Source organism: Lampris incognitus, chromosome 16 (assembly GCF_029633865.1).
Source record: "Lampris incognitus isolate fLamInc1 chromosome 16, fLamInc1.hap2, whole genome shotgun sequence".
In the NCBI taxonomy this organism is placed as follows: domain Eukaryota; kingdom Metazoa; phylum Chordata; class Actinopteri; order Lampriformes; family Lampridae; genus Lampris; species Lampris incognitus.
The window spans coordinates 11753474-11775836 of NC_079226.1; the positions used below are offsets into that span (position 1 = coordinate 11753474).

Consider the following 22363-nt stretch of genomic DNA (forward strand, 5'->3'; position numbering starts at 1 on the left):
CAGACCTCTGGAGCTTGTTCAGAAAGCTGCAGCTCATCTGGTGTTCAGCCGCCCTAAGTTCTCCCACACAACTCCCCTTCTCATGTCCCTACACTGGCTCCCAGTAGCTGCTTGCATCCAGTTTAAGACTCTGGTGCTAGCCTACAGGGCAGTGAAAGGAACAGCTCCTTCCTATCTCCAGGCCATAGTCAAGCCCTACACCCCTGCCTGACCACTTCGCTCTGCTGCCTCGGGACGCCTGGTTGCCCCGTCGCTCAGAGGCCCCTGCTGCCAATCGACTCGGTCAGGGCTCTTTTCTGTCCTGGCCCCACAGTGGTGGAATGAACTCCCCACTGACGTCAGGACAGCGGAGTCGCTGCCCATCTTTCGGTGCAGGTTGAAAACTCACCTCTTGAAGAACTACTACCCTGTTACTTGTTCTTAGCACTTATGGTATTCACTCATTAAAAAAAAAAATCTCTTTCTTGCACTTTTACTTTAGCACTGGTTTTGCTCTTAGATGCTTGTTTAGATGCACTTATGACCTCTGATGACTAGTAGTGCTCCTGATTTCCTACGTTAAATGCACTTATTGTAAGTCACTTTGGATAAAAGCGTCGGCTAAATGACTGTAATGTAATGTAATGCATGCTCTCCCACAGTCAGCTCGCCTCAGCTTCCAAGTAAATAACTGTAGCTACGTAAAAACAAACAAAGCAGAACATCTTCTGTCCTAATCCACTTTTCAGATTCTTTACGCTAATGAAGGAGAGAGCAAGAAGGAGCCCGAGTTCTCTGTCGAGCCGCTGGCTATCGGCGAGAAGTCCAGCTACATCTCCCACAAGGGCCACGAGTTCATCCCAACGCTCTACCACTTCCCCACCAACTGTGAGGCGTGCACCAAACCGCTGTGGAACATGTTCAAACCGCCACCTGCCCTGGAGTGCCGGCGATGCCACATCAAGTGTCACAAAGATCACATGGACAAGAAGGAGGAGGTCATCGCTCCCTGCCGAGGTAAGGGGACGGTGGGGGAGCAAGTCCAGTTAATTGATGCCAGATTTCACCAGTCTCCCACATTAATGCGCATGAAGCAGAATTAGCATCAACACTGATGTGACTGTGGGGAGTTTGAAACCGAGGTTTCGTGACTTTTTTGTACCTTTCACACATGCTTTTTAAAAAGCAGGATTGCAAATCTGTTTATTCTAGGGATGTCCCGTTCCGTTCTGAAATATCAATATCAGAGCTGATCAAGGCATATTTTAATTGATAAGTATCTTCTCTATTAAGCCCGATCAAATTCCAATCCGTTATTTTAGCCCATTGCACTCAGTCAAGACCAGCTGTCATATGGGTGTCATAAATGGACGTTATCCACAACTCACGGCTAAAATGTCTGCAGTGTTGGTCTGATTTAAACTGGAAAATGAAAGGAGCCCAACAACCACTTGTAATGTTTGCAGTGTGTTCACAAGACATGACCAACATGATTATAGTTTGATGATTTTGTAAAAAAAAAAACCAAACAAACAAAACCATTAAAGGAAAACTGTCATGCACACTTTTTTTTTTCTTAAACGCATGGCTAAAATGTCATCAAGCATTTCTAACCTAAATTGGATTGATTGATTTTACTATGAAGTGTACACTGTATGGCTGTATTATGTAATGTGATATAAATGTTGAATCTGGACCCTGATGGCCTGGCGGCCTGTCCAGGGTGTCTCCCCGCCTGCCACCCAATGACTGCTGGGATAGGCTCCAGCATCCCCGCAACCCTGAGAGCAGGATAAGTGGCTTGGATAATAGATGGATGGATGGATCTGGACCCTGATACAGATACAGGGCAAAAAACAACTTGATGGGACATCCCGTTTATCTGCCAAGTACATCATATATATACAAGAAATTTAACTCGCCACATTTCTCTCATTGTCTTTACAAAGAACATACAACAAAAACAGGAAACCTAGAAATAAGTAAGGAGTTAAATAAAATATAAATACATAGCAGAGGTCTTTACAGCTAAACTTGGAGCCTTTGTATGTAGGGTAATATATTGCACAGTACAGGGTTCATGTGGTCATGAAAAACCTGGAAGAATCAGTAAATTTTAAAATGCAATTTCCAGGCCCTGGAGAAGTTATGGAAAATTCATGGAAATCTGGCTAAAGCACCATCTACTCTAATAAAGATTAACCTCTTAAAAAGAAAGGCCAGGTAGAACCATTGTGGCGGGAATTGAGTGTGAACATGGAACAGTTTGTGTCATTATGCTAACATGGGCCTCCGCTGGCTAGCTTTCATATCAGTTAGCTAGCTAGGTAGCGTTCGACAGTTTACTGGGCAAGTATACTTTCAACAATCAGTGGCTTCAAATGGACAAATACTGAATATGAATAGATGAACTTGAGAACAGAGGGGCTCTTACACAGTATTTAAAATGTAGTTTCTTTTGATCATGGAAATGAAGCTATAAAAGTTATGGAGAGGTTATGGAAGGGTCATTGAAGTCCACCAGTGTAAAAAAGTGTATCAGGTCTGGTAGTAGCAGCTTTAATGTCCAATAACACAACAATGTCATGAGAATATTTTGAGAACAGATAATTAACCCTCTTTGGGATTAAAAAAAAAAACTTTTAAATTTAACAATTTCTCCCCAGTTTACTATGACGTGTCCACGGCCAAGAATCTGCTCCTGCTGGCGGTCTCCCAGGAGGAACAGCAGAAGTGGGTGAGCCGGCTGGTCAAGAAGATTCCCAAGAAGCCTCCGGCATCAGAGCAGTTTGCCCGCTCCTCACCGCGCGCCTCCATGAAGGTCCAGCCTAGCCAGTCCATGAGGAGGCCCAGTCGACAGCTCCCCCCGAACAAAAGCAGGTGAGACCTGGTCGAGGGAGAGAGCGTGGTTTCGGCAATGAAAAAACGTACGGCGAAAGATGTCCTTTTGATAGTTTTAACCAAGATAAGCAAAATCTAAAAAAAATAATTTAAAAAATCAGCTCACCTTTGTGAATACAAACTTGGAGGAAATCACATTTTCCAGATTTTGTTTACAAGGGGATCAGAGGAGGTTGAATCAGTTCATCTGGATACAACGTTTATTGTCTGTCAGTAAACGTTGTATCCAGATGATCTGATTCAACCTCCTTGGATTTTCTTACCTGTGTTATTGAGCATGCATCAAGACATCTTACAAGGGGGACGTTTTTTATCGAGTCTTCGACTCACACTTAGTTTTCAGCAAGAAAAGAACAAACAGGCTTATTGTGTTGATTTAAAACAAGTTTGATCACACCTGCCTGACCCTCATTTTGTCCAAATCCCACTAAGGACCATAAGTGAATTTTCAGTTGTTGGCCAATTTCATCATGGAAACAAGGTCGTGGATTAATGTTTTTAGTCACAGGAAAATAACACTGAGGCTAAGGGCCATCAGTGTCATCTGGACAAGCTTCAAAGTCACGTCCCACAATATCTTTGATAATTTCACGGCCATAAGATTTTTTTTTCTCAATTTGTATGTAAGATGACAGTCAGGCATAAGACTAGTGAGGGTAACATTCAAGATGCGTTGACAATAAACTGTTGCTGACGAGCTCACTATATAGTCATCTGCATACAACTGCCAAGATAGTGAGTAGGGAGTAGTGAATTATTTCAGACACAGCGTTAAACTGGTAAAAACTGGAGAAATGCTAAGACTCAACACAAACAGTGTTTAATTTAATGTGCCTTGGACTATGGGACTTGACAGTCAGGTCAAGCGGTTCTCCATTCTGGTAGCGATTTAGTAAATGGACGTCATCACCTGAATTCATTAAAAGCTGTTGTCAGACAGCTTGTGAGCAGCTGTTTGGGCCCCGTTTGATATCCTTAAATGCATACTTACCAAAGTGAGTCACTTTTGAATACAAGCAGTGTCCGTTTTAGTCATCATAGATTCACACTTTGGTTAGTGTCATTTATCATTGGAGTTTTTTTCTACCTGGCCATCAAAGCTAATATCCCCTTACAGATTGCTGGACTGGGATTGTGGTCTTCAGGACTGGGAATGGGCGTTGGATGAGATCGATGATGATTGTTCATCTATTCGTTTCTGATGAGCACGTTAGGGTAAACCTGTGTGCTGTGCTGTGTAATGATGTGCTGTTTGAGTCTGGCTGGTCCACGTTGCTTTGCTCAGTATAGCTCACATCCCGGGTCATACACAAAGCATCAGTGCCAACATGCAGTGATCCTCAGAAGGGAGTGAAACGCTGAAAAACCGGTTTTCAGTCTTGAAGGAAAGTGAGCAGCGGACTTTATTGGGGCTGTCAGTTATTTCGTAAAATCAAATTCGAATCTAGATCTATTAGAATTATTAAAATTTGCATCTTAATCATTATTTTAATCGTTAGTGAATTCAAATATGATCTGATTAGAGACACAAAAGTATAGATGGACAAAATATGTTGAAGTCATCTGATCTTGAATTTGTAAAGGATGAGAAAATGGGTTGATCAGACTGACACACTTGGCTACAACATACCATGTTGGACACAACAGGCTGTCATACCACTACCGAGATAATTCACAAGCAACACCACATCCACATCTCTGAAATAGATATAATTTTTAATAAAAACATGTTACCATATACACCATGAGTTTAAATATTTGGAATTACTTAAATTGATAAAAGTGATGCATTTTCCTGTTGGAAGCATTAGGATTCAAGCACTGATTTTTATTTTCAACTTCGACGTGGATTCGACTCTTATTATTCGATCCGACAGCCCTAATTTGTATGTCAGAGCTCAACTCTTGCTTTGCTGTCATTTTATTTTTTAAACTTGGAAAGTTAAGGAAAAGAATTAACTATTTTCAACAAACCCTTATCTATATACATATATATATATATATATATATGTATGTGTGTGTGTGTGTGTGTGTATAATATATATATATATATATATATATATATATATATATAACTTTGTTAAAAGAAACACTCAATGGTAGGGAAAGTGCTCAACAAATAAGGAGCAAAAATAATCCAGTTGATGTCGTTGATGAATAGAATAGAACTTTATTTGTCATTGTACAAGTACAACGAAATTTGAAAGTGCAGTTCTTATCAGTGCAAAGATCAATATATAAAAAGAATAAAAAACAAAACACAGACACATTCATTTCTACATTCTACTGGACACCAACATATTGCACAAAAATTGACAGTTCATGTCAATTTTTGTGCAATATGCTACTGGATGACTGACAGTTCATCCAGCAGAGACGTTGACTTGGTGAATTTCTCAAACACCTGAAACCAAACCGGACAAACAGGAACAGGAAGAGAAGATTTAAATTAAAAAGAAAAACACTTCCTTGTTACCAAACAACCATTCACAAAGCTGTGCATTGTGTTACATGTGAATATTGGGAGTATTCAACACAGCCAGCACATATCTTGAACCAATCGGGATGCTGTATTTTATATATATATATATATATATATATATATATATATATATATATATATATATATATATATATATGTGTGTGTGTGTGTGTGTGTGTGTGTGTGTGTGTGTGTGTGTGTGTGTGTTATAGGGATACGTTATACTCCATGAGCAGCCAAAATACTGACCAGTCTTCTGTGTCACTCTTAATGGATGCTCCATTTGGGTGGCACAGTAGCCCAGTGGTTAGCGCTGTCACCTCACAGTAAGAAGGTCCTGGGTTCAACACCGGGGTTGTCCAACCTTGGGGGTCTTCCCAGGTCGTTCTCTGTGTGGAGTTTGCATGTTCTCCCCATGTCTGCGGTGGGTTTTCTCCGGGTGCTCCGGTTTCCCCCACAATCAAAAGAAACATGCATGTTAGGGTTTATATTCCTGTCTGTGCCCCTGAGCAAGGCAATGGAAAGAAGAACTGGAGTTGGTCCCCGGGTGCAGCATGAAAGCGGCAGCCCACTGATGCTAGCTACACAGATCACAGCTAGGATGGGTTAATTTGCAGTAACTGAATTTCCCCAAGGGGATTAATAAAGGAAACTTAATTTAATGAATTTAATGTAAAGCCATCTTCAGTAGCATTCACTACATCAGCTGTATGCAGCGTTGGTGTGGGCATTTTCTTTTACAATGCAGACTATTTCAAGGTAGCAGCGACCAGGAAGTATGGTCTATAGTTTTCACATTCACAGGTTGTCCACCAGTGACACTTTTCCGTACAATTTGGCAGCGCTTCAGAGACATACAGAAGTGTTCAGTAGTACGACTACTCGAGGGTTATCCCTACAACATAAGAATGGAGAGATAATGTTGAAAATTGGGACCGTTTCCCTGTAACACTCAATATATACTATATTTATGATAAAAACTTGGATGAGAAGCAGAGCATGGACTTCGAGGATGCTAGCTGATCATAATTTGAAAACATATCGGAGGCATTTGTGAACTGACAGGTAAAATCACCCTTTAAATACAACAATAAATACATCACCATTGCTGTCAGATCACCTCTATATTTTACTATTGTTTTAAGCACCTCAGGATGAGTACTTATCTCAGGTCATACAGTCCTGTCATTCTCATGAACGCAAAGGTAAACTGTGTTTTAGGTGATAATTGCATAGACGCTTTGTAAATCCAGTGAATCGTGACATCTATTCCTCTGACCACAGCCCTCGCAGGCCAAACAGCTCCAAAATGAGACGAGAAGATGCCAACTGTGGACATTGGCACAAATCATGACTGACCTTTCTTTTGCCCAGATGTTTTCCTGTACATGACCGAATTCCTGAATGTTTGTATGTTCATTTAAAATGGGGAAAAAAAAGAGACTTTTTTGCTACCGGCCCTTTAGACACGTGGTTCTGGTTGGACATTGGTGGTGGTGGTGGTGGCATAATGTGCATACTAAAGGCATGTTAGACTGAATGTGTAAAAGCTTTGAACAGGCCACTAGTTGCATGAAAGAAAGACGCAAAGGCACAAACTTTCCTCAGGTCGTGTACGTAATGAATGAATCCTTAAGATAACCACATACAATTAATACATATGCCAAGTGTCACATGCACACTTCTCCTAAATGTTCACAGTGCTGAAAAGTATAACAAACACTTAAGACTGTACTTATTACCATAGAACACACACATCAAAACAGTAACCTGAATGTGTATTCTATTGCTTAGTACTAGCACTTGCATTAATGTTTACAACTTTGGATACGGGTAATAAAATGAAATGTAATTTATATAACCAAATACAGCAATTTACAAAATAAACTAATAAACTCAGCTCGTTTCTATTGTGCTGCTAACACTAACTCGTCATATTTTTACATACAACACTAACAGTGCTCAAGACATTTCGGCAAACACGTACAGGATAGTCTACAAACTACAGCACCATCGTGTGGTGCTCCCACGGTACTACGCCATAGACCGCAGCGCGGTTAGCGTTATATGAGGTTAGCCTGCAGTTAGCATTACACTAGGTTAGCCTGCAGTTAGCATTACACTGGGTTAGCGTGCAGTTCGCAATACACTAGGTTAGCGTGCGGTTAGCATTACACTAGGTGAGCCTGCGGTTAGCATTACATGAGGTTAGCCTGCGGTTAGCATTACATGAGGTTAGCGTGCAGTTAGCATTACATGAGGTTAGCCCGGTTAGCATTACACTAGGTGAGCCTGCGGTTAGTATCACATGAGGTTAGCGTGCGGTTAGCATTACATGAGGTTAGCCTGCGGTTAGCATTACACTAGGTTAGCGTGCAGTTAGCATCACATGAGGTTAGCCTGGTTAGCATTACACTAGGTGAGCCTGCGGTTAGCATTACATGAGGTTAGCCTGCGGTTAGCATTACCTAGGTTAGTGTGGCTAACTTCTTCGTCGTCGTGTAATTAGCTTTAGCTTACATGGACATACCGTAATAAAACTACTTTTCATGAGCACATATACACATTCACCTAACACACCCGTGAACACGAACAGTTTATATGAGGGGACTCGTCTGAAAAGGGGACTAGTTGTATGAAAGATAATCGCACACAGACCACCCTCCGATCGTGTATTTAATGACTGAGGGGAGTAAGCGAGCGAGGGGCCCCTTAACGCAGCTCAACAGCGCTACTTTGCCCCCGCTGGAGCCTTCTGGCAACTACAACTACTCTTAGTGCTGGGTGACATTAAAACATAAGAAAACAGAAATTACTGTAGTCACACTGACAAACATTTCAAACATAAGATAAAATGTAATGTGAAAATGCATCAGTATATGAAACATACCACATATTACCATTCGCTCTGCTACTGAATATAACAATGCTGGTAATGCACATTATTCCATTTGTCACAAATGCATGTGTTGGTGTGGGGTGTCTTGTGTTTACATATAAAAACAACTGGCTGGGTCTTTATTGATGTAAAAGTACCTGGGATCACTTAACGACTGGGTGTTTAAACAGACTGAGTGAGGTATAGGTCTTTTCTGTAAGGACTAACATGAGATTAAATGGCTTTTATTTCACTCAAGTCATATGAGACGGTTCTTTAGTGAAGACATTGGGCATTCACATTACTTTATTGTCTTTATTGCAAGTACCCAAAATGAGATCTAGATGATAAAAGTATTTGAGTAATAAAGTGAGATTTTATTGATGAATGTGATTCACTCATCTTTAAAATAACAACCCTAAAAATGTCAAGTGCAAAAAGTCTTGTGGCTAGACACATCTATTATGAAGTCATGCCGTAGACATTTAATCTGATGCTATCCAAACTGATTTTGATGAAAACATGTCAGCGTCACCTCTCACAAGCCTGTCGCAAGTAATACAATATTTAGGAAAAAAATGGTATTCTGTACCCTCAACTGCTTTTTTTTTTCCTTCAGACTATGTATGATAACAATCCAGTGTTGCTTCTAGTCATTGCATGACCAGATGAATTACATGTGATTTGTAGAATTTAACCCTTCCTCTTCCTGTCTCTCCCTCCAGTTAACCTCGCTGCGGAGTGCTGTTCAACCTTGGAAGTGGTGTGTGTATGTGGGGGGTCCTCCTCCTCCTCCTCCTAAACCATAGACTCAAACGCTGCTCCACTTCACTCTGCCAGGCCAGCCCCATTCTCGCCCGTGAGCATTTTCGTCTCTTCTCCCATGTCAAAGTCCGTTTCCCCAGCCAAAACCACCCTTCTTGGATAATATATTATAAGACAGGTTACTATCAAGCGCACCGTTCGACACCTGTGATCTTTGGTCGGCTTGCAAGCGGCCCTCAACGCGTTTACGATTACAGCTATTGTGACTCCCTGGGCGCTACTATGGTTGACTGGAGTGGTTTGTTCAGCTCCCGTGGAACAGATGAGCACTCTCGAGAGAGAGAGCCTTTCCGTGTCCGGCGAGAACCGGATGCACTTACCTCAACGCTTAAAAACACAAAAAAAAACACAAAAACAAAAACCACAGCACACTGTCGACAGAAGGAAGTGACAGATGAACTTAATGGTTCGCCGCTACCCGCGGGAACCCTTGTGGCCAAAAAAAAAAGAAGTAAAGACAATACGTTTTAAATGATTGTGAACGACCTGAAGAGTCAAAGGGGGAACACTACGTTCACAGAAGAGTTCATTCTAATGACGTGTTTGGTGAATATTGCTGAGGGTCTTGGAACAGGTATTTCTTCTGAGGGCTTGTTTGCCTTTTTATATAACACATTAATAGTAGATTTCTTGCTTCCAACACAACACTACTTTCAACTCTGTCTTAATAAGGTACTCAAAAAATAAAAAATAACCACAGCTTCTTGGAAAAGTCGACGAGGTCTGGAGGAGTGTTGGGTTGTTAAGCCTCGAGTGCCTCTAATAGATTTCCGGCTCAAAAGAAACGCTATGAATCATTGATTTTTTTTTTTTTTTTTGCAGTGTATGAATATATCAGTCGCTGAATTACAACAAATGTGGGGCTTGAGATGGCACCCTAACAACCCTCACCTGATGATGATTTCATAGGTCATGTTTACTAAATGAGAAGGGTGCGCCAGTAATGTTTTTCTGACCTGGGTTTGGCTCCTTTTTGCTGCATGAATGTACACTTAGAGATGACACACAAGCATTGTATGCGATAGAAACGTTTCTTCTATCCAGATCTACTTGACATGCCTCCCCCTCTTCCCTTCCAGACCAACTCCTTTCTGAGTGAAACTTTTTTTTTTTCTTTTGCCTCTTCAGACCTCACACCTGATGCTGTTGCCTTTGACAAATCCACTTTCTGCTTAGGGTATTTTTCTAAAAGAAAAAACAAAATCAATCTGAATGACGAAGTAAACTTAGAAGGAAAAACAAATGCATGTGATCCTAGCCCCAAAGTATTGAACAGCACCATGGAAACCTTTTTCTTTTTGAATGTTTGTTCTGATATTTTTGTATTAAAAGTAACCAACCAGACTCCTAGTTTGGGCACGTTGTGGTGTGTAAATGACTCATACCGGAGGGAGAGGAAGTAAGTAAGTATGTAAGAGCGAGTGTGTGTGTGTGTGTGTGCGAGTGTCTCGAGTGCTCTCCTTTAACCATGAAGCATGTTTTATACGTATAAATATACACAGTATATATTTTACATGACATACAGAGCACATTGTATTATTTATACTGCCTTGTCCACTTTGTATCGATGGGCGCTACTTCCAGATTGCATGTTTGCTACCAAACAGCTCTATATTAATAACCACTTCATCAATAAAGACGTGGATGTGCATTTTTCTGTGCATTGTTCTTCTGCATAATTCAAAACACAGACTTGGGGTTTGAAGTTTTACATACAAGAATGACAATTTGCATAGAACAAGGTTTAATTTTTGCTTAAGAACATTTATAAAAGTACAGTATTTCTCATCCTGAGCTGGCAGACACGGCCATTACAGCATCTCAGATAACGGGTCCAAAATATACTACACATTTAAAAGAAAAATTGGTCACGATTTTACTAAATTCTCGTCGGTTTTAGTCACTGGAATGTTGTGTCGCGCGTGTGTGGGTACAATACTGAGGTAAAAGCAATATAAAAATCACATTGTAGAAAGGGCAGTATCACAAAGGTGGTTTGCAGAAATGCCATTAACTGTCTTAATCTGTCTGACGGAGCTGGAAGACGTAAAAAAGTTGTAAAAATACGACAGTCAATGTGGTAAAAAAACAAAAAAAAAACAAACGGGTATCTGACTTTCGCTTGCTTAAATCTTTTTCTTGGAGCTGCCGTCTCTTCGGTAGTGGAGCACGGTAGCCAGCACCCACAGGTTCAGCAAGGTCATGACAATGAAGCGGACCAGAACTGTGATAAAGGAGACAGAAGATTTAATACCTGGTCAACATGCCAACCAGTGCACAGAAATTAGAACTGGCGAGCCGATTAAAAACATAAAACAAAGTCTGAATCACAGACATGGTCTCTGTATGGGAAAACAAACACCAGCAAAAGGAATGAAGGCACTCCAAAAAACATTCGAAAATTCAAGACGTCAAACTTAATTTTCCGATATTATTATTACCCCCCCCCCCTTTTCTCCCCAATTGTACTTGGCCAGTTACCCCACTCTTTCAAGCCATCTTGTTCGCTGCTCCACCCCCGCTGCATAGCGCATGGGAGGATCACGCTACCCCCCCCCCCAGTTCTCCCTCCCCCCTGAACAGGCGCCCCGACCAACCAGAGGAGGCGCTAGTGTAGGGACGCCCGACCAAGCCGGAGGTAACACGGGGATTCGAACCGTGATCCCCATGTAGGTAGGCAACGGAAAAGACCACTATGCTACCCAAGACCCCCTAATTTTCCATTATTTATTGTGCGCTGATGTGTTTCACCATTGTGCCTTCAGCACCATTCACTTGGTACCAGCCCCTTTTATATTGCAGGTAATGGTCCCAACCAGTGAAGGGGGATTTACCAACAAACACATTTCTAAAATACAATTTACATGTTTCAGGTGTATGGAACAAGAAGGCAACTCCCTCAAAGTACAAATACAGTTTGTGTTTAGCAAGGAACTCTGTAAATGGCCATTTCACGGTAAGCCCACAATCAAAACACCATGTCTAGGGGCGAGCATCATAATCCCAATGGGCTACAAATAACAGCATCAAGCACATATCTTGTCCATAGCAAACGTTAATAGTTTTAACCCAAACAAGCACGTTTAGTCTCAGCATACCAACAGGCTGTTAATGTCCACAGAAAGGCTGATATGAGAAATCATTGTTGAGTCCTCATGGTTGCATTTTATCTAGCTGAATTAAACGAAGGATGCATTTCTCAAGTGTTTTTCTGTAGTTTAAATTTACATCGTCATCTACCTTTAAAGCTTCAAAAGTTTTATGGGGGATAGGTTCTCAGAGTAAAACGCCTCCATTTACTTTCGTTGGGAGGTTGTTTTGAGTCATTTGTAAGGAGATGGCTGGGGCAGACTTACCCTGCATGTCTCCAGTTGTCACAGTAGTTGTGTAAATCCGTGCTGAGAAAAACCATTTGGGAAAAAGAAAAAGAAATTACATCCTCTTTCTCAGAACATCCAATATTAACATGTGAAGCGTAGAGTCACTAATTCAGGAACCAAGTCAAAATCCATATTCAAGACACATTTTCCACCGGTATTTCTTTGGGGAAGGGTTTAAACAATTAAAAATTAGTCCGGCACGGTTCTTCACTAACAAAGCAAATCTTTTGTATTCGCTTCATTAAAAAGGACCTTTTGCATGTTTTTGCATGTTTTGCCCATTTAATGCAAATCATGTGTGCTTTACATTACTTCTGCCCAATTCTCCGAAGCGCACCACAGTGTTGTAGACTTTTTGCACGCGTTTCTCCTACCTTCTGGGCCAGTGGTTCTCAACCTTTTTGGGGTCCTGGACCCCCTGCGTATTTTTGATCTACCCTGAGGACCCCTCCACCTGATCTTGGGGGAGGGGGGTTGCAATTTGATAGAAACAGTAGAAACTGCATTTTAAATTGCATTTATTCACTCTTTGGGGCAAAAATAAGAGCTTTCAGTTGTAACTTAGATATAGTTAACAAAACAGAATATGTATTCAGTAACTTTCACATATATGTAACAGAATTTTTATGCAGTAACTTTTAACAATGCAAACGGGAGCGAGATCTCTTATTAAAATACAATAAATTACACTTGTGAAACAGATGTAATTAGAGAAGAAAGTCCCGTTACCCTTTATAGTTTAGGTAGATAAAGGTCTCAGTCACATTTGAGTAAAATAATCCTATTTCTATAAATGTCATAGGATCTTTTTTTAAAGATATTTTATTTTCACGGACCCCTTGCAATTACACCACGGACCACTAGGGGTCCGCGGACCCCCGGTTGAGAAACACTGTTCTAGGCAGCCACTGGTTTCCATTCATTGCAGTATGGTATGAAAATCAATTTGCCGGGGACTTGAAACTGGCTTGAGAGATTGCCAAAAATCTGTGGCGAAGCGTCAGGGTCTTCCCAAGGCTCCACAGAAAAAGGAAAACACTTTCATAATACAATCTTATAATCAATTTGTAAATATCGCATCACATTTCGATTTCGACTACACATACGAATTCGGGAGGCTCTGCTTGCAGTCTCTCGGCCAAAAAATAAAATAAAAAATCATCCAATCAGCTTTTTCCCCTCTGTTGTACCCGTGTGAGAAGACTCCTCCTGCCAGCGCCTTCGGCATCTCGAGTGAAGGTCTCCGCTGTCTAAATAAGATAGGCGTTAATACCGGAGTGATAGATTACTCAACCAATCAGATTTGGATGTGTAGCGGGTGGGCGTATTCTTTTAATACTTGCCCAGCGTCATAGGACCGTCGCTGTATACAGCCACGTGACCGATTGTTCAGCCTATCAGCAGCAGCGCCTAGGTCGCGGTAGTTGGTGGCTAATGTTAGCTAGCATTTGTGTTTTTGATTTAGTGTAAACTACTAATAAGACACGGTAGCCCCGAGCTAACGGGTCTGACCCTTTAGCCGAGCGGTTAGTGACGTCGCCTTGGTGTGCAGTACACCCCGCATCGAATCCCGCACCGGGCAAGAAAATAACCGGCTACATTAGCTAAGCTAGCTAGCCGTGAAAGAGAAGAATGTCTCAAGGAGAACTCGTGAATGACGTGGTGGCAGATTCATTAGTCACACCATTTTCAAGACGATCGTTTGGGGGAAAGCAAAGGATTGTGAAGATGGGCAGACCAACCACACAGCTAGCGGCTCTGACCCACCCGGGGAAGGCGTATGTGTGGCATTTCCAGGCAACCACCTAGGAAAGGTACCCGTGGCTCAGTGGATCCGAGCAAGGCGGAGAACTTGACTGCTGGGCGGGCTTGCTGTTCTCGTCAGAGAAGGGGTCATGGAGCCACGCAGGCTTCCGAAACCTGGCTCGTCTTATTTAAAAGCCAAAGGAGTGCTCTATGGCCGTGTGATCGACCGTTTCATCCAGAAAGAAAGGAGAATGGGTTTTGTCTTCAAATAGAAAACACTGGTGAGTCAAATGTATTTTTTTGTACAGGTATTTGATTTGCTTAATGTTTTATTGTTTTTATGCCCAGCGGCCCGACTGGGACGCGTTTGGTGAGTTTCTTGATAGCATATGTATTTGCCCAGTGGGATTACTTCCAGCAAGGCTGTGCGTTACACCATGTCGCCACACGATGTCGCTGTTGTGAAAGTGAAAAGTGTCAAATAACGACGATGGCGATGCTAACCACTTTTGTGACTAAAACATTGTAGCATGGCGATATGACGGCTGTCTTTGGGTAATTCTGAGGAGGTGACGTCTCACCGAAGGCCTAGGTGTGAAATGCACGGTCCGCTACTGAAATACATTATCATTGTGTAAACTACTAATAAGACACGTTAGCTCCTAGTTAACGGGTCTGACCCTTTAGCCGAGCGGTTAGTGATGTCGCCTTGTGGTACAGTACACCCCGTATCGAATCCCGCACCGGGCAAGAAAATAACCGGTTACATTGGTGGCAGCGGTGGGATCCGGAAGTGTGCAGATCCTCAGAAGCTCCACCGTCTAAATCTCCCTCCTCTTCCCCCTGCCCCTAAAACCCCCCTCCCACTCCCTCCCCCCAAATGCTCAGAATCATCTGAAATGCCGAGAAAAGTGGTTTTTAGCCATTTTTAGAAAATGCATGTTTTGCATAATTATGCATGATCATTATAATTATATTTTAATTTTCTGCTATTTTTCTGGTCCTCTCTGGAACAATACCTACCACCTCCAAAAAAAATTAGGATCATAAGTGCATTTTTGCAAAAATGCATATATTTTGCATAATGCCAAAACATTTCTAAGTCCCAGAAATTTTTTTTATACAGGTGAAAAAATCAAAGATGCTCAGAATCATCCGAAATGCCGAGAAAGGTGGTTTTTAGCCATTTAAAAAAATGCATATTTATGCATAATTATGCATAATTGTGCATAATTTTAATTTTCTGGGATTTTTCCCTTACTCTCTGGAACAATACCTACCACCTCCAAAAAGAATTGGGATCATAAGTGCTTTAGTTTTCGGTCCCGCTATCTAGACTAACACCACACACACACACACACCTTACGAAAATATATGAGTAGATTGCAGTAAACGGGCTACAACATGCAAAAACACAAGTATTGTCCCTTCTTAAGAAAAATATGAAAATCTCTTTCCAAACTACCTTAAAGAGGTGGGAATTCGGGACAGTTAAGGAGGCCATAAACCAAGAAAGTTTCGTTGTACATGGACAATACTCACCTATACAGGTGTAGGCGGCCATGGCCCAGGAGAGGGCGCTCACCTGCCCAGAGTCTTTGGATTTCCACAGGGACTGCAGCTGAGCAAACTTACTGGCAGCACTGATAAATGTGCAGAGGCTCTGAGAAGACAGAGGGGGTCCAGTCAAAAGTCCACAGAAATAAACGTGTGACATCATAATAACATCTCACAGGAATTAAAGCGGCAATCTCGGAGATTCGAGTTGTGCTCCTTTTTTGGCATAAGCTTCGTAATCGCTGACTAGATCAGACCACAGGGCCTTTGTTCTGCCTATCCTCTCAGGTGGACCAACCTCTGCTGGGAGACGTAAAACACGTCATTACCCGCATGGCCTTTGGAATTTTCGGCGGGAATGTCGCCACAGACACAATCTGTATGTCTTTGTATTACTGCAAATGCAAGGGGCTGTTATCAGTGGCTGACAGGTTTGTGTCGCCTCATTGGGGGAAATAAAGTACCTTAACGGACATCTGTTTAAAGTGAGACTCTTCGAGATTGTTACTTTAAATTATTCTGGTTGGAGTGAAACTCATCATTGCGCCACAACTTGAAATTTGGGAACCTCATCGCCAGACATTTATGAGCCACGCCGAAATTTAACAATACCTTTCACGGCGGCGAAATGGCATCCGTCTCTTTATCTGCCATGTTTAGCCAAACACATTGTTCTTCCCAATCAGCTAAATCTAAATGAAAATATTTAGGCAGGTAGAAAGGACGGTTCTCTGGAAGCCATCCAAACAGGCCTTTCATTACACATTCCATCACCGGCAGAGTCTTTAAGCTTTGACGGGTCTGGATGATATACTGTGGCCTGCCAGAGGCGAAGAGGTCCGGAAGACTTTCTTTTCAAATCCCTCGGCTTCATTAGTCTCCGCTGACATCTCGTAAGCTTGTTTATCACGTCATCCTGTGAATTTGGATTGATGCTAAAAATCCGGTCTTACCATGGCCAAGTCTATGATCCATTTCTGAACAGTGAGGAGCTGCCAGCCCCCAACAAATCTGAGCGAGACGGGTTAAGGCAGCCAGCAGATGCTATCACAGGGGTAAACACATAGACAGGGGCCATTGTAGCTGTTCAAATGTGAAAACTTTGTTCACGCCCACTGGTATTAACAAGTGAAAACCGTCCCGTGAAAGGATACACCAAGGCGTAGACGAGGCTGCGCCGCAGGTTTCCATTGTAGTAGAGAATCAAAAGCAGAAGGACGCCATCTAGAAGAACGGAGCAAATTATGACACACTTCTCAAACAACAATTATCCAAGTCTTTTTGACCAACATACCTCCGGGGGGGTGCGTAGCTGCATTTTGTTAAGTTCTGACACATGCTTAAGTCGTGTTTTCCCAACAAATAATTGAGATTGTGTTAACACTATGCGATTCCCCTGACAGCAATTCTCTATTGTGTTCTCTAAAATGAACCAACGTGGACACGCCAGGGACTTTCAGCTAAACCGCCATGTCCAGATTTAAAGGCTGCATGGTAATTCTTCACATTGATTATCCCCAAGGCGGTTCTGTGATAACAGCCTTCGTCAGTTGTGGTAAACCACAACCCTTGAGCCAAAAAAAGATAAATTGCTGTGGTTGAACTGGGAACGAACTAGACAGGGTTTGCCAGGGTATTACAGTCATTGTGTTTCAACAAAACTATAAACTGAGGACCTCCGTTCCAAAACAGGATATCCACCATTATTTTAATAATCAAAAGTCATATATTTCTCTTACAAAATGATTAAAAGTGCAAAGTTAAAACATTATTAAATGCCTATTAGGATGTGAGGCGGTTTACGTCCCTGACGAGATGGTGGTAACGACTTCACAAACTGGATCTTCCCTTCACCAAAGGTGCCAGAAGTTGAATTTCCAGTAGATCCAAAAGTGAAATCATATATTTTTATTGCACTGTCCTTCGCAGGGCTGTGTTGCTATTCGCAAGCTGCAAATGGGGCGCTAAAGTCAGCTAAACTCACCTTGAGCGATGAGGATCGGGTATTCGAGGTATGTCGGAGGTGGGTAATTGTAGTACATCTGGTACGTGACAAAAACGATGAACCTGAAAGAGGGACGGTGACAGTTAACTGGGGGGGGTAAAGGGGCTTGTCGCACAGCAGTCCGCACGGATTCAAATGGTGACGACGAGGCGGTGGATAACGGACCGCAGCAGATTTGGTGTGGCGTCAGTTTAGTGCAGCGTGCCCGATCTCATTTCTGATGAAAGCCGGGGGGGGGGGGGGGGGCTCTGACTTCTCATCTCAGCCAATCATGCCACGTCAAAGCGCTGGCAACTGGTGTTTTGTGAGCCGCTGATGGAAGCTAAAAATGAAAAGTATGACCCGTGATTGCTCAACTTAAAAAAAACAAAAAAATCAAAGTTGTTTTCCCACTCAGAAAAAAACCTTCTTATTAACTACAGGTGTACTCAGATCAAATCAGGCTCTCGGCTGGTGGTTACAGATGATGGGCGGTAGGACCCCAGGCTGGCATGCAGCCGGATGCTGATGTGATGGTGATCACACGCAGACGTGAGATACACTGTTCTCTCTCTCTCCCTCTCGAGCGAGAAAGAGTCGAGCAACGATTGAAAAGACGGGTGCAGAATTAGTCATCATCCACAACAGATATGATGGATTCAGAAACCGAATTCGGTGTTGACTAGTTGAAATGAAGCATGCACGCTGGGACCGAGTCGCACTCAGCGGGTCGTTGTTGCTCACCAGCACAGTAGGAGGCATTCATGACAGCAGGCCTGCTGCCAGCCACAGGAGAGACAAGACACTGATCACTTCTGCAGACCCACACACACACAGACACACACAGACACACACACACACACACACACACACACACACACACACACACAGACTTACTGTTCCCACAAAGAAAAGCAGCATGCTGGGTGTTAGCTGACAAAGGTTACTGTTGTTTTTTCACTGAAAACACAACTTAACACAAGTAAATCCCTACCAGGGTGTCTGCATTCAAACGCTCCTTGGAGAAGAGCCACCAGTTACTCAACACTGGATATTCACCGGATGTCACAGCATGAACTGAAAGTGAAAGAGTGGCGGTGGAAGCGAGTTATGTGTCATCGTTAATCCCTTCCTCTTTCATAGCTCACATTAACGTCCCTCTGGAGGAGCAGCAGCTCTGCTCCTGTGTTAGCCGATGTTGACAGCAGGCCAAGAGGCGGGGGAAAGGGGGGGACGATGGGTCACACACACACACACACACACACACACACACACACACACACACACACACACAAAGGAGCACTTGTAAATGTGCTTTTGGTATGAGCATTTAAAAAAAACTGCTCAGTTTGAGCGGCTGTTGCAGCTAGAAAAGCGCTATGTAAAATGCAACTTGACTGATTGACTGATTGATTGATTGATTGCCCTTAATACATACATATGGGGGCCATTTGCACATACTTGTGAAAATGACATCCGTCCACAAAACGTCACTCAGATACTGAAACGCTGACAGAATTCCCCCTGTAACCCACATCCACACGGTGAGGTGGTGCCGCTATGACCCCCCCCTCCTCCTCCTCCTCCTCCACCTGCAGGATTATCTGGCCATGGAGAGCCAGCACCAGCACCAGCACACTCACACAGAATCCAAGCCAAAGCCTGCTTACCCTCTTCACCTAAAAACGGGGGGAGAGGCAGATGTTCTCCTGTCTGTGCACAACGAAAACACGTGTAAGTAAGTGCGCGAGATGTGACGGGGGAGTCACCGGTGGCTCCTCAGCAGGAGGTGCTGAGGAGTCACCGGTGGCTCCTCAGCAGGAGGTGCTGAGGAGTCCCCGTGAGGAGGAGGTGCTGAGGAGTCACCGGGGCTCCTCAGCAGGAGGCGCTGAGGAGGTTACGCATCCCGTGCGGTGGGGGTGGGGGGGAACGGACAACACGGTCACAGTTTCCGCCGACGCCGCGCCGCTAACACCGTTACACCGGTCACCGTCAAGACACATCCGGGGAGGTTGACCGAGCGGCAGCGAGCCGAGAGAGGTCAGCCGGGCTGACGCTAAACAGCCGTGACCGCATGCGGGTTTCCTTTCCGTTCCCCCCAAGCTGCGGCGGCGGCGGCGGCGGACTGAGCCGGGAGTCCGGCACTCACCCGGTGAGCTCCAGCAGCAGGCTGTTCAGGCTGAGCCCCGCCGTGGATTTCGCCCGCACCAGCACGAAGATCTGCGGGAATTTCAGCACCATGCACACCAGCAGCGTGCTGAAGTTGGCGACGTGCACCGGCAGGTCGGACGGCATCCCGGCGGAGAGGCGACGCGAAGGGAAGCCCGCGGAGAGTCCGCCGCGCGCTTATACACCACCCGGCGGTCCCCCCTACACAAACACGCCCAGATGCTGCTGCTGCTGCTGCTGCTGCTGCGGCGCCGCCCTCCGCCGCCTTCCACTTCCGCACACATGCACGAAGAGCGCCCGAAAAAGAAAAACCCGCTGGCGGTCAGTCTGGGACCCCTACGCCACCTGCTGGCGACTTGGGGAAGTGTGTACAACTTTCAGAGTTAAACCGAAACAAAACCCTCTCTTCTCCTTCTTCTATCTGGGCTGGGGCCTTTATCTTATTTCCAAGTATTTGTAACTATTTCCCCACCCCCCCTCTCTCTCAGTCAGTCAGTCAATCAGTCAATCAATCAATCAATCAATCAGTCAGTCAGTACATAAACTTTATTAACAGCGGATTTCGTACATTGAAATTCCACGCAATTCATTTTTCCATTAAGCAAAAGTGCAGGTATAATACAACTGTGAAGATAAATGAAGAAAACAGAAAAGAAACAAATTAAACCTTAATAATAGAAAAACGATATAAAATAAAGATAAAATAGAATGACACAAATCAAACTGAAAATTGAATGCAAACAGACAGAGCCCATGACCCTCTATTCTTATTTGTCATTCATATTATTATTATTATGAGTATGAGCCACCTCAACATGCTGGACAGAGACAACTCATTGGCCTATACTACCTGCAGCTACTTGGTACTTTTAAAGATTTTCCTTCTCAGATTTTTGTATCAAATCGTCTTTAATCATTTTTCCCCCCTGCACAGCCACCTTTAAGAGGAGTCTGTCAGAGTAGGCCCAAAAAGATGTACCAGCAGCTCTTGCATACAGGATGTGGGTGTTACATAGTAGTTTCCTTGCGTGACGGTGAAACCACGTTTATTTCAGGACCTCTTTAAGATGAGCTTTGACACTTTGTGAAAACTGTATTTGTGTCTGTTACACATCCACATCCCTGACTAGCAGATCAGCACACGTTCTGACCACTGCAAAAGTCATGGGTGGATCTTGGCAAATCAATTTTTCGGCCAAATACACAAAATAAAACCGGTTTGCCTTTGGTTGTAAAGGCTTTGAATGTGAACGTGTTCTCAGATCTGCTGTACCCAGTGACGGTGGCCAGCGGGGCCGCCACGGGGGTGGGGGGTGGGGGGGTTGAGGCCCTGTGGGAACTTGACGTGGAGGCCCTGCTCATTGACATGCATGCGCATGAATCACGGTCACACACACACACACACACACACACACACAGAGTTATTCTAGTTCTAGTGCATGCATAATCTCGGTGCAATTCATTTTTAACAAGTAGAATAATACATCATCGTGCACAAAGTCTAAACTATGACTTTTTGCTATTATATCATAGTCTCTCAGAGGAAAAAAAGTCAACTGTAAAGCTATTATTGCCTTTACATCATCAAGACAGTTTATTCCGCGATCCTCGCTGTGACTTATGGAATTCCTCCTTCTTTTTAAAACTTTTTCCCTTTCTCAGCACCAGACCCGTATTTACGAACCGGTCGTGCTGTCGTGCAGCCGACATCTTTTCCCCTTCTTCTTCTTCCTCACAGTGAGCAGCGAGATGGGGCACGCACTAAGTAATGGCGCAATATGGAAAATGAACAAACTAGAATAATGTGTTATAGAGTCTTTCATGTGACCTTGACTACGCATAATGGGATTGACACACAGGAATCTCCTTTCAGAAGCATGTTGAGTCAAGAACAGTCATAGAAAATTTAGACATTCAAAAAATACAAACTGCAAGACTGCAGGCCAGGAGCAAGGCCCCAGAGGCGCGAGGCCCTGTGCGGTCGAACACTTCGCACGGCCCATGCGATGGTTCTGGTGGACAGACAGTCCTCCTCCATCTGTACACGTTGTTGAGCCGTGTCCAGGTCGTAGAGACGTTATTAAATGCAAACCAGCAATGTCTTCATGCTCCCAGAAGTGAATGATTAATACAGGGACTCTGCAGAGGAACAGCCGAGGACGAGTGGATGCATCACCGCCTGGTGTGGGAACTGCACTGCCCTCAACCCCAAAAGAGAGTAGTGTACCCCTTCTTAACCCCCCCCCCCCCGCTTTTCCTCCCCAGTGTACTTGGCCAGGCGTTCCGGTCTGCCGATCCGGGGAGGGTTGCAGACTACCACATGTGGAGTCGCCAGCCGCTTCTTTTCACCTGACAGTGAGGTGTTTCACCAGGTTTCGCCAGGGGGGGCGTAGCACGTGGGAGGATCACGCTATCCCCCCCCCGAACAGGCGCCCCAACCGACCAGAGGAGGCGCTAGTGCA

General features: G+C 43.8%; 2 protein-coding genes across 2 annotated transcripts in view; one reads left to right on the plus strand and one right to left on the minus strand.

Annotated features, from left to right (window-relative positions):
• rock2a (rho-associated, coiled-coil containing protein kinase 2a) overlaps nucleotides 1-9096 on the plus strand; it is a 59182-nt gene extending 50086 nt beyond the window's left edge. The window contains exons 30-32 of the mRNA XM_056295276.1: nucleotides 729-996; nucleotides 2646-2859; nucleotides 8966-9096. Coding sequence (XP_056151251.1) covers nucleotides 729-996; nucleotides 2646-2859; nucleotides 8966-8969 — 486 coding nt within the window. The 3' untranslated portion in view covers nucleotides 8970-9096. The remainder of the gene's footprint in view (nucleotides 1-728; nucleotides 997-2645; nucleotides 2860-8965) is intronic.
• Nucleotides 9097-10800: 1704 nt separating this feature from the next.
• Nucleotides 10801-20133, minus strand: slc66a3 (solute carrier family 66 member 3). Its single transcript, XM_056296207.1, has 7 exons — nucleotides 19882-20133; nucleotides 17733-17815; nucleotides 16903-16972; nucleotides 16702-16759; nucleotides 15734-15854; nucleotides 12422-12463; nucleotides 10801-11289 (listed from the first exon to the last, which is right to left on the minus strand). Exons 1-7 carry the CDS (start codon nucleotides 20025-20027, stop codon nucleotides 11192-11194), a joined length of 618 nt encoding a protein of 205 aa, XP_056152182.1. The 5' UTR covers nucleotides 20028-20133; the 3' UTR covers nucleotides 10801-11191.
• Nucleotides 20134-22363: the final 2230 nt, after the last annotated feature.